The sequence below is a fragment of the Podarcis raffonei genome, chromosome 12, assembly GCF_027172205.1.
Source record: "Podarcis raffonei isolate rPodRaf1 chromosome 12, rPodRaf1.pri, whole genome shotgun sequence".
Lineage (NCBI taxonomy): Eukaryota > Metazoa > Chordata > Lepidosauria > Squamata > Lacertidae > Podarcis > Podarcis raffonei.
Window position 1 is genome coordinate 49729528 of NC_070613.1, and position 12837 is coordinate 49742364.

Consider the following 12837-nt stretch of genomic DNA (forward strand, 5'->3'; position numbering starts at 1 on the left):
ACCAAAGGTAATGTAAAGGTACACCTGACCATTAGGTTCAGTTGCAGACGAATCTGGGGTTGCACGCTCATCTCGCTTTATAGGCCGAGGGAGCCGGCGTACAGCTTCCAGGTCATGTGGCCAGCATGACTAAGCCGCTTCTGGCGAACCAGAGGAGCACACGGAAACGCCGTTTACCTTCCCGCTGGAGCGGTACCTTTTTATCTACTTGTACTTTGACGTGCTTTCAAACTGCTAGGTTGGCAGAAGTGGGGACTGAACAACAGGAGCTCATCCCATCGCGGAGATTCGAAACACTGACCTTCCAATTGGCAAGCCCTAGGCTCAGTGGTTTAGACCACAGCACCTCTATTGCATAAAAGTATGGGGGAAAGTGAAATAATGCCAATGATCTGAACAGGGTTTCTTTACACCTAAACTCATATTGTCCACAATTTGAAACACTGAAGACACCATGGAAAAACCACAGGGTACTGGAACCAGCAGACTCATAGAACATTCAAATGTTTTGGGGATACCAGGAATCCCTGAACTTATTTTACAAATAAGATATAGCTTAATGGTGAAGCAGATGTGCTACAGGTAGGAAGGGGTACATGGGTTGCTTCTGGAATTTCAAGCTGAAAGCTTTTCACGTAACACAGACGGAAAGGGGTCTTACCAGATGTCCTTGATACTTGCAGCTATTCAGAAGACATATTACACATTAGGTTAAGTAAGAGACTTTTAAAGCCCCACCTTCAGGCTTTCTACTCGTGCAATATCACACGTGGGGGCAAATGAGTGCAGAAGGCACCTCACTTCAGAGGGCAATAGAAAAGTACATAAGAGCCTGCTGGATCAGGCCAATAGTTGCATTCGTTTATGAACAGAACTAAATAAAACAGAATTGTGCACAGTTGTTTCCTTCTCCTGTCCCCTGGAAGAGCAGCATGTGCATGTTTTGCTGATTGCCATTAAACAATTTTAAACAGCTGATATTAGGAATTGAATGCCGCAGTCTTGCCAAATGACTTGGAATAAACAGATAAAATATTTATGCTAACAGGCCCAGATCTTCCAGGCCAATGAAGCTGTGCTTGGCTCCAATCTGGAGTCAGAGAATGGGAGCCAGGGTGTGATGTGCAGCCGGGAGAAGCAAGTTTCAGAATGCCAGTCCAGGCAAATATAGGCCCAAGGTGGAAATTATATCTGATTGCACTAAGCATTGGCCATAGTGCCCTTCTGGAAGGACTCTGGGGTGGGAGGGAGATAATGCTCTGCTCCTACCTACATGGTCATTGCCAGAAAGCAGCACTAGGGGGCTGTTCCTCAATCCCATGGCTTTTGAACTGTGGGGTCCTATAAAAGTCCATTCTGTTTCCTACAGCTATACGAAACCACTGGGATTTGGAGCATGGTATAATCAGTAAGTTAATGACACACAGCTATATCTGAATCAGGAGGTGCTGTGTAGGGTGTCGTTTCAAGTTATAAGTGCACCTGCTTCTGGCCAGAATTATATCTGTACATCACCAGCATTCCTTACTGCCCTTGGTTTTCACCATCCCTTCTTTCTGTCATAGTCCAGCTGTTCCCTTTTTTTTTCAGGGGCCATCCACAGTTCTTTTATTTCTTCTGCCCTATTTCACATATTAATGCACTACCTTCTCTGCCCTGCACTTGTCCTTGCCACCACTCATCCTGCTTTCATCATTTTCTTTGGCCTCTGAAAACAAAAGGAGATGAAAACATTTGGTTTTGTTTGAAGCAAAGAAAGAACAGGGATTTTAAGACAACCTCAAGCTGCTTCTCAAGATTTCCTCAAGAAACCTCAAGATTTCTTCTTCTTTTGCGATCACTTGTAGCCAAGTAAGATTGTTTTCCATGAACACAGTCTTAACAGTGTGTCTGTAGGTGACTGTGGAGACCAATTCTGGATCCACACATCCTTCTACAGTGGGAACATAGGTTTCCGGGCAGGAGTTGATCGTGGTGTTTGCCAAACATGCCTTCCTCTTAGCAAGTTTCTCCCTTTTGTCCTCAGTTTGAGCATCTTCAAAGCCAATGACACCTTTGGTAAAGCCTGTTCTCCAACTGGAGCAGGCCAGTGTTTCCCAATTGTCAGTGTTTATACTAGATTTTTTTAGATTTGCCTTGAGAGAGTCTTTAAACCTCTTTTGTTGACCACCAGCATTACACTTTCCATTTTTAAGTTTGGAATAGATTACTTGCTTTGGAAGACAATAATCAGGTATCTGAATAACATGAGCAGTCCAACAAAGTTGATGATGAAAAATCATTGCTTCGACACTGGTGATCTATGCTTTTTTCAGTACACCATACACAAAGCGCAACAGGCTGAATGATAATAACTGTGAAAATTTTACTGGTTATTTCCTATCGTAAAGGTCTAGCCCAGTATGTGCAAAATATACAATTCATATATACGGGGTATAACCTATGAGGCTAATTCCAATATTAATGCAATTTTTCTTTTCTTATTTGTTCTTACTGCTTGTTCTTGTAAGTTCCTGTACACAACTGTCCCGGATTTGGAGGTACTGCAAGCTCATTTCTAATTTGTTTTTGCAGAATTTATGAGAGGACTTCAGTAGCTACAGGGGAGTTGTGGTTAAGGAGATGCTGGTAATGTTCTTTCCAGCACAATGCAATAGCTTCTTTATGTTTCATAAGTGTGGTACCATCTGTTTAGGCATAGGGGGCATATGCCATGATTTATTGGCTCACAGATGGTCTTTGTGACTTTAAATAAGTTCTTTGCATCATGAGTGTTGGCTAAGTGCTGGATCTCTTGAGCTTTTTTATCCACCAGGTATTCTTTAGTTCTCTGGTTCTTCTTTGAAGCTCATCCTTAGCGTTGGCATAAATTTTTTTCTTAGTGGTGCAGTTTCTATCTCTTTGCCAGATCTGAAAGGCCTTCCTTTTCTTGTCAATAATGTGTTCAATCTCACTATCATTCTCATCAAACCAGTCCTGGTGTTTCTTGGTTTGGTAACCAATAGTTTGTTCACAGGCTACAATAATGGATGTTTTTAGCTTGGTCCAGTGTTCCTTGATGTTATCAGGGAACTCTGAAAGCAGATTGTCCTTAAGAGTTCTTTGGAAGCAATCCTGCTTAATAGGATCTTGAAGGGCTTGAGTGTTGATTTTGTGGTTTCCTTCCTTGAAGCGTGTGTTTAGGTATAATCTTGACAGCCATCGTGGAACATATTAATCAGTGATCTGTTCAGCAGTCGTTGGCACTCGTCATAGCTCTGGTAAGGGGCACATCATGGCGATCTTCAGCTAGGACAATTACATAGTCTAAGAGGTGCCTAGCAGTTCGAAAGCACATCAAAGTGCAAGTATATAAATAGGTACCACTCCGGCGGGAAGGTAAACGGCGTTTCCATGCGCTGCTCTGGTTCACCATGCTGGCAACATGACCCGGAAGCTGTACGCCGGCTCCCTCAGCCAATAAAGCTAGATGAGCACCACAACCCCAGAGTCGTCCGCAACTGGACCTGATGGTCAGGGGTCCCTTTACCTTTAAGAGGTGCCAGTGGTTCAACTGAGGGTGCCTCCATTATGTTTTTAATTTATTTATTTTGTCGAAAGAGTGTGTTGGTAATAACAAGGTTGTGCACTGCATATATAGTCAAAAGTAAGATTCCGTTCTGGTTGCTGTTGCCAGTTCCTTCTTTCCCTGAGAGCCAGTGTGGTATAGTGTTTAAGAGCGGTAGACTTGTAATCTGGTGAACCGGGTTCACGTCTCTGCTCCTCCACGTGCAGCTGCTGGGTGACCTTGGGCTAGTCACACTTCTTTGAAGTCTCTCAGCCCCACTCACCTCACAAAGTGTTTGTTGTGGGGGAGGAAGGGAAAGGAGAAGGTTAGCCGCTTTGAGACTCCTTCGGGTAGTGATAAAGTGGGATATCAAATCCAAACTCTTCTTCTTTTTCCCAATAGTCATAGGCCACAGATCGAAATCTCGCCAAACTCTTGCATTAAAATTACCCAGGGGGCTTGACAGCATCGTTCTGATGAGTCTGCTGCTGTCTGTGGCAATCACACATTCCCCTTGGGACTCCGCTAACTTAATTCATCACTTGGGAGACATTCTCACAAACAAAAATAAATCTCCCCCATTGCAACTTGCTGTTGTGCAGTGATAATGTTTCTGCTGTACTCTGCTCAGCAATGGGTGAAGGAAATTGGGGTGAGGTGGGGGAAATATTGTCCCATTATGTACTGAAGCAGCTGCTCAAGACTCTTTTGAAAGTTATCCCATTCCTACCCTTCCTCCATGATTTTCAGATTTTGCCTCATAAGAGCCCTGTGAATTAGGATAGGCTGAGAAATACTGATTTGCCCAAGTGAGGTGGATGTAAATATTAAGCTGAGATTCAAACATCCAGACATGGTCAATGAAGAGAGAACTTAATGCTTTATTCTGTTAAGTGTTTTATAACGTTCTGATTAACAGCACTAACTCAAAAATAAATTAATTTCACACATGTAAAATGTGTTGTTCTTCAGCTAATGTCGCTTAATCTAATTTAAAATTACAGAAGAGGAAGGAGCAAAATGGTAGGTTTGTTTATATGAGGGCAATGTAATAATATTTGGCACAAGAGACAGTGACTGAAATAATTTTGTTTTCTTGGAACCAAAAACATGCTGGTTCTAACTGCTGTTTTGTTTTGTTTCATTGCTGTGCAATTAAATAGAATTTACCTCCAGAACCCAGTGCTTCCGAACACCACCATGTTTGGTGCAACATATCAAATAATAGCATTTAGAGATGTGCTATACATACAGATATGCATGAATCCTTATGTTCCTTTTAATAGGTTTGCTGTAAAAGGAACAACTGTGTCAGGGGAGAAAACCCATGAAATATGTGCCATTTCCGTAATGCCCTTTTCAATATGTGAAGTTGATTAAAAAGAAAAGACTACATAGTCATTCAATTTTCTAGAGTTTTGGCGCTAGAAGAACTATTCCAGAGAATTCTATGCAAATGTGATATTGTAAACTGGAAAACTCATTCACTTGGTTTCTTTAGGTCTTATACTAAGTAATATCTCATGCTTTGGGTATTATGATTTAAGAAAGATTTGGGGGGGAAACAACTAATCATAACAGATCAATGCAGACTGAAAACTAGGCATTTAAAACATGGGGACAAAGGTTATTACAGCCAAGCACAACATTCATGAAATTATCAAGCTCACACAGAAGTTGTATACGTTCACCATTGGCAGTTTTCTTAGCTTCTCTTCTCAGAACATGCAGGGTCTATTAGAGATCTTATTTCTCAGTTTCAGACATCTTACATAAAGTACTTTTCACAGGAGATGGGGAACAACCTTATTTGGCAAGATTAGGAATTTCTGACTCATTTCATTTCACCCCAGGATAAACAGCAGTGGTATTATCTACGGTCAGGAAAGAGAAATCATGGAAGCTGAAACACCCTGGAATTCTTTGATCATGGGATCTTAGGAAACAGCAGTACAATAACTTTTTTAGTTTGTATGAAGAAGTCTAGGTGCAGCTATTGTCTCAAACCTATTTCATGTATCTTTCATACTGGAACTTGTTGCAGCAAAGCAGAAATATCAGTTCTACACAACTTAAGCTTTACTGAACTTAACCTCTACGAAAGTAAACAGCCCAAAGAATCTCTACCAGCACAACTGTAGCTGCGAGTACAAGCCGTAAGCAAGGTTTGGTTGGGGGTTTGCAATCCATGGTTTGTCTGGAGTGAGGCAAACCACACGCCACAAACCACAATCTCCTTCCTTGAAATCCTCACACTCATGCATTTCCACTAAGCCATGGTTTGGCATAACATCATGTGTGAACCAGTTTATGCATTTTGAGGATATATGTCCCATTTTAAAACTGGGGGGCGGCACTGTGGCATTGCAATCAGCGGCTAGCCTAAGGTCAATTAGTGCATCTATAGAAAATAATTCTTAATCAGAAATAAATAATAGAATCATTATAAGCATGTGCAGAATGCTCTCCCAATGAAAGTAACTGCATTAAGAAGACCGAGTTCTTCATTTATCAGAAAGGGACACCTGATTGTGATGTCAGACAGAGGGTTACAATTTCTGATAGACTCTGTGGAAGAGAAATGGAAAATATGCTCTGCTTCATTGTGCATACCATTTGTCTCCCTTCATGACCCCACAGCACAATCCTAACCGTGTCGACCCACATGTAAGTCCTATTGAATTCAACCAAATATCCAGCGGTATCCCCTACCATGTTATACATCCCAGGATTCCATCCTGCTTTTGAAAACAGACTCATGGTTTGAACTCTGGTGATCCTTGGCACAAGGATCTAACTAAATTAGAGCGTGGAGGATAAAGGAAGATTACACAGACCCAAAAAACGCGGGGGCGCGAGCCATTTGTGGAAAATTTTCTGGAAGGAAAGAGGATACGAAAATCAGATGTAAACCATTGTAAGAAGCAAAGGATATGTTTTAAAATGTAGCCGTTTTCTGGCAATGGAGATGCAGTCAGTGCTTAACATATTTAACGAGAAAAGGGTGCTGGGACTTTAAGCCATGTGCAAGACAGGATAGATAGATGATAGATAGATAATAGATAGATAGATAGATAGATAGATAGATAGAGATAATACCACCCTATAATCTGTTCTTCCATCTTACACGTAGAACAGAGGAGCAGGTTGCCTCTGAACACTTGCCAGCTCAGTTTATTCAAGGGCCAAGCCTATAGTATCCTCCCTCCTGGTTTTTCCTCCTCTCCACCTTCCTTGTTCCAGCAGCCCAGCTCATGAAATAAAAAATGTATTCTTAAAATAAATATAATGATGATGATGATGATGATGTGCTGTCTTCTACTATGCTGGATTTTTTTTTTCAAATATTCATCCTGTTTTGTGGAACGTCCATTTTTTATTATACAACAATCAATAATGTATAGGAGTGAAAAATGGGCTGAACACATTTTTCTTGCATAAGATCCTCCTTGTCATGCATCCCCAGTAGGAGGGGAGGTTCAGAGAAAATGGGTCAATAATAATGCGTCTAATACTTAACATTTTACACTGAGGATTCTAGGAGGGAAGTTAAAAAGGGAAAACAGCATTTTAAATTTTTGGAGCTTGTCTCACTGAAAAGTGTATGTCATATAGCTGATTGCTGTAGGTCTTCAATAATTCTGCTTCTTCGTAAGATAAAGAATGTAAACAATTCAGAAGTTCGTTTACAGATTTGATGAGTGTTTCTGTTTGGATACCTGGTCCGTGGACCCCAGTTAGCACAGGCATCAATGCATAAGGAAATGTAGCTGCAGCGTGTCAAAGACATAAATTTGGCCTGCTAAGAGCGTTTGCCAGAGTGGAAAAGTAAAGCATCAATGCAGGATATAATGGGATTTGGAGCTCCAAAAATGAGAGCACCATTGCTGGAGCCTTTTTGTTCAGACCTGCTATTGAGCACTATAAACTAGAACAAGCATCCAAACAAAATTAGGCCTAGCTGCAGCTGCCCTATGCAGATCTGCCTAGAGATTGTGATGTTAATAAAAGCTCTGTAAAAGCATTAATGAGAATTTCCATAATTTTTGTTCGTAAAGGTTTTCCTTCCTCTTTGAGATTAGCTCTTTATTGCTATAGAAACTAGGAAGGTGACGGCTCTCATCAGTCACCAGAAACAAATGTAATACAGTGGTACCTCGGGTTACATACGCTTCAGGTTACATACGCTTCAGGTTACAGACTCCGTTAACCCAGAAATAGTGCTTCAGGTTAAGAACTTTGCTTCAGGATGAGAACAGAAATCGTGCTCCGGCGGCGCGGCAGCAGCAGGAGACCCCATTAGCTAAAGTGGTGCTTCAGGTTAAGAACAGTTTCAGGTTAAGTACGGACTTAAGTTTCAGGTTAAGTACGGTTAAGTACAAGGTTGTGTTCCCACGTCTTCCAGGCTCCTTATTTATTAAATTTGTATATTGCCCTTAATCCAAAGATCACAGGGAGGTTCACAACATAAAAATGCTAAATGGGAACACAAAGTGCATCATAAACAGAAACAATCCCTTAATGCAGCCCTACATTTCCTTAAAATATTTAAGTCCTGTGCTAATCTGGTTTGACCCTTCCTAATCTGGAACATCTTGTAGGCAACAAAAAAATTGCAACCCAGTTTATGAGAGGAGGCAGCCTGTGCCTTAAAAGGCAGAAAGCCAAGGGAGAGCTATGGCAGGATGATTAGTTGGGGAAACGCCACCAGAAGGAAGAGGCCTGAGGAGGCAAGAAAAAATGTGATGGTAAAGAAGGCAATGCGAACCTTTGGTTGTAGCCCTCTAATGCATAACATTTATTTTATTTATTTAAAGGATGCATGTGAATACATAATCTTACTTGTATGCTGCCTTTCCACAGTTCAAAGCACACGCAAGGCAGCTTGCAACATGAAAAAATACATCACTACAACGTAACAAAAGTGGTCATAAGCAATAAATTAAACACACACACACACATATACATACATACATATATATATATATATATATATACACATACATACATATATATATATATATATAGACCAAACCGAAAAATTTCCACATAAATCACAACAAAATCTAAAATAAAGATACAAAAGAACAAAGGCAACAACCGCACTCAGCAAACTCCTCCAAACAATACCCCTGACCTTCATAAAACACAGAAATAAATCCATATGTTAGAGAGAGGGGCTACAATCCAAGGCATGATTCTTCCCTTGTTTTTTGGAAACAAGTCCCATTGAAATAAATGGAACATAGGGACTTTAGTGGAACCTGGTCCATCTGGCCCGGAATCCTATTTCCAAAATGTTATATCGAAGGTCTCCAATGCGTAAGTCAAGAAAACTTATCTTACATAATCTCATTTGTGTTACCGGCCTAGGAAAGTGAATAATACTCCTCCTATAAGGCTATCAGGCCCAGCTTCTGAATACACAAGATATCCATAATTAAATATTGATTTTACATTCCAGCTACTCATTATCTCATAGTATGCCACATCCTGTGAGCTAAGCAATAATTATTAATTTGTCTAGCGGATAGGGTGTTGACCTACAAACTTAAACCAGGTTAACTCAAGAGATCTTAGAACAAACTTCAAAATGTTTTGTGCAAACATTGTATTAGTTTACACAACCTGATATTCTGGGCATGTAGAAACATGTGGTTTTGATTCAGCCTTTATGGGATTTTTTGTTGTTTCTTCTGACAGAATACTATAGTGGTACTGAATGCACAATGTTCCAATAAGTGAAATAATAGAATAGTTTCCCGCTACCTACTGCCTGCTTCCAATTCACCCCTTTTCTGTTCTTTACCTTTTTTTCTGTTTTTCAACTATTTTCCCCTGTAGTCAGGAACCCACCTTTCTCAAGAACCAGGAACACAGATATAAGATTATAATGTAGATACTATACAGGAGCAGATGGCACAGCGGGTCAGTGCATCTAGCTGGTAACCAGAAGGTTGCTGGTTTGAGCCCACCCAGAAATGGCAGTGGGTAGGATTCCTGCATGGGAGAGGGTTGGACTAGATGACCCCCAGGGTCTCTTACAACTCTACAATTATCCTTGATTCTATAATCTGAATGATCAATACAAATCAACTTTCCACAGTATACCTGGAATTCTGCTGAGCATAGTGGAAATAAAATCGAAATTCCAGAAATATTTAATGGACATCTGATACAGTATTCAAGATGGAGAACAACAGTATTGCAATATTTATATTTTATATTGCAGTAAACAACAGCAATGAAATAGTCTTGCCATAAACTTCAAAGCGCCAACAGATTCATCTGATAACCTCTAGAGGCCAACCTTGGAAAACCCTATTCAAATTTTTCAACTGTAATCAAAGAATGCTTCTTCCTGGCTTGCCGATTTTCTAGCATACCTTTTTTTTATATAATTCAGTTGTGAGAGCTCCCCCTGCCCAGTCTGAAGTGGGAGAAGCCAGACGCAAGCTCACCATTCAGTGAGAACCAGAACCAAGAACTACCGTTGTGATGAAAAGTGGGGCCAGAACTGCTATGAAATAATGTCAGACTTGTTTCTAGGTGCATCACTTATTCTTTGGCATACGATTAGGCACTGAATTATGATGAAAACTACAATTGCTCTCAACTGTAATCAGCAGCTGCCACATCCTGCCATCCAATGTGAAGTTGTTAAGGTGCCCATCATTCTAACTTGTTGTTTCAGGTTATCATCAAATGGAAGTACAAAACAACAGTTCCAGGTCCATTTTTTCCTAGCCTCTTTAAGCTCACCTCTGTCTATTAAGCGTCTTATGTATGGACACAGAAATGAGTCACTTGGTAAACACAGAGCCATGGGAATATTCCCACACCTTCTCTAGCAGGAGTGCTTAAAGGAAACACTTTCAGCTTCTTACTGTAGGTTGAATATAAACTAGTATTATATAGGAGGCATGTGGGAGTAATTCATGTCATCGGTGACATCTAAAGTTCCAAATTCAAATGTTGCATTAATTAACATAACACATTTTTAATATATTCCAAATCTGTTGACAGCTCATCAAAACACTCCAAAGCTGACCTTACAGCATATTTGAGAAACAAGCTTTAGAAATATTGCCCTACCACAGAGTTCAACCGAGTTATTAGCTACATTTTCATGTGCTACTGGCAGAAAAGAACCAAAGGAATTTCAGTTACGACAACAGTGCGTTTTGCTCTTTCAACATAGCTCTAAACCACCAACCAAATGAAATATATGAAATGTTGCTCATTGCCAATCTCTAACACGGAGATGGATAGTGTTGCAATAGTCTTGCATAAATTGAAAGTATGTAGCAATGGCATGGCAATTAATGAGTTTTAGATTAAGGTGGTATGGTTTTAGTGCTCTCATCTCTCAGGTGGACTTCCACATCTGGACAAAAAAATGATGAATTCTGATTAAGTAACTATAATTTAATTTTAAGTTAACATGAATGGTAGGCTAGGTGGTTGGTAGAAATCTACAGTGAATGAGGAGTATTAACAGCCACTAATAGAGAAGATCGCTTAACTTATGGTTTCCTGCCTTATTTTTCTTCACTTATTACTTTATGCTTAAATAACTATCTGAAGCAAAATAGTTATAACAGGCCAGGGCATTTGTAACCTCGGTTCTCTGGAACTCTTGCCCTTTGTCTCAGCTCTGAGCAATAAGCACTGGCAGAGGAATGGGGGTGCAGGGGGTGCAATCCGCCCTGGGTGTCATCCCTGAGGGGGGGTGACACTGGTGTGCCGTCCCCCTGGGATGCTCCCTGTGGGCGGCTAGCCCCATCCCCACGGGTGGCTAGCCCCGCCCCCAGGTGCACAGCCTGTGCGCCGCTCCGGGTGCCGGAGCAACTAGCTCCGCCTCTGGCAATGAGCACGGTACTATTACAAGGAATCGGAGGAATCCAGAATAGCCCAATCTAAGTATCAGGTGCCTACCAAATATCTTCCACACCTTGACCAGAATGCACAGCCTTGGCCACATCTCAAGCAAGTATATACCTCCATACTCTTAATGAGACATTATGCAAACAAGTTACAGAGGGATTTCTCTAGCAAGTACCTTACCCTCCTCCCTCCCCCAACTAGAGCAAGGTGCCCCAAGTCAGTCTCACTTTCCACTAAAAAACTGCATTGGTGGTTCAGTGGTAGAATTCTCGCCTGCCACTAAAAAATTTGCTTAAATTTTGTAAAACAGAAGTTTTGGATTCTTAATTCAATCACATCAAAATATAATGAATTCAGATTACAGATGGTGCAAAATGTATACCACTCAACAGTTTTCTTATCTAAATGCTTACATGTTCCACTTTCACGGGTCTTACCTCAGTCTATCTTCTTCTTTCTTGCGGAGGGTGAAATCTCGCTGGACCACCTGCAAGACATGCTCCGCTTCATCATCAGTCAAGCCAGACAAGTCTAGCTTCCTCCCCATGGTTAGTTCTATCTTCAGTGCAATCAATTAACGAAAGGAACCTAAACCACAAAAGGAAACAAAATAAAGAATGTAAAAACTAAAAACTCACTGCAGGTCTCCAGTTGAGCTCCTAAAAATTAAAAACGAATACTCATTTAAAAACTGGTATAATTCACAAGAGGGTGAATCTTTTTTATATATGTAGAATCAATGTACATCTCAGGCCTACAGTTCTTACGAGACAAACTGCATGTCAACTTCCAGCTCAAGGAAAATATTCACCAGATTGATCAACAAAACAAAATGTACCCCAAAGCAGTTTCAGGGAGCTACAATTTAGAGAAGTTTGCATGGCAATGGCAGGTAGATGCTCATCTCTTTCTCTGCAGTTTTGTTTTCTTACCCCTTCAAGCTGCTTTTCTCCCCATGGTGTGGTAAAAAGGTACAGATAACTGTCCTTTTTCATACCAAGAGCAAAAAGTAGTTTGAAGTGTGTGCCAGCATGGGGGTGGGGAGCAAAATGTATGGCAAAGACAATATTTTTTAAACCTCTTTTGTTCTCACCAAGGTCCCTTCCATACAACCTGTTTATTGAGCATTCATCTTGTTTTTTTGCAGAGAGCTTAGATGGCATTGCATTGAGTGTTATCCATCACTTTCCAGTGCATTTTCCTGCCATTCTCCTTATCCTAAAAAAGTCCAATCTTTTCGCCTAAAGGGTTTGTTGTGCAAAAGCTCCCAATCCACTTTAACTGTGAAACCGAGTTCTGGCACAGACTAGAACTGCCCTGCTGAATCTGTTTCTGAAATGTTACAGTTCAAAATAGAAACCTTCACATAGAAAACTAGTATGTTAGGATTATGTTCAGGATTA

At 40.7% G+C, this 12837-nt stretch overlaps 1 protein-coding gene across 6 annotated transcripts in view; it reads right to left on the reverse strand.

The window, feature by feature from the left end:
- MYRIP (myosin VIIA and Rab interacting protein) overlaps positions 1-12837 on the reverse strand; it is a 149357-nt gene that overhangs the window by 117746 nt on the left and 18774 nt on the right. For all 6 annotated transcript variants that reach the window (XM_053409639.1, XM_053409640.1, XM_053409635.1 and 3 more), the window contains exon 2: positions 11872-12022. In XM_053409639.1, coding sequence (XP_053265614.1) covers positions 11872-11981 — 110 coding nt within the window. In that variant the 5' untranslated portion in view covers positions 11982-12022. The remainder of the gene's footprint in view (positions 1-11871; positions 12023-12837) is intronic.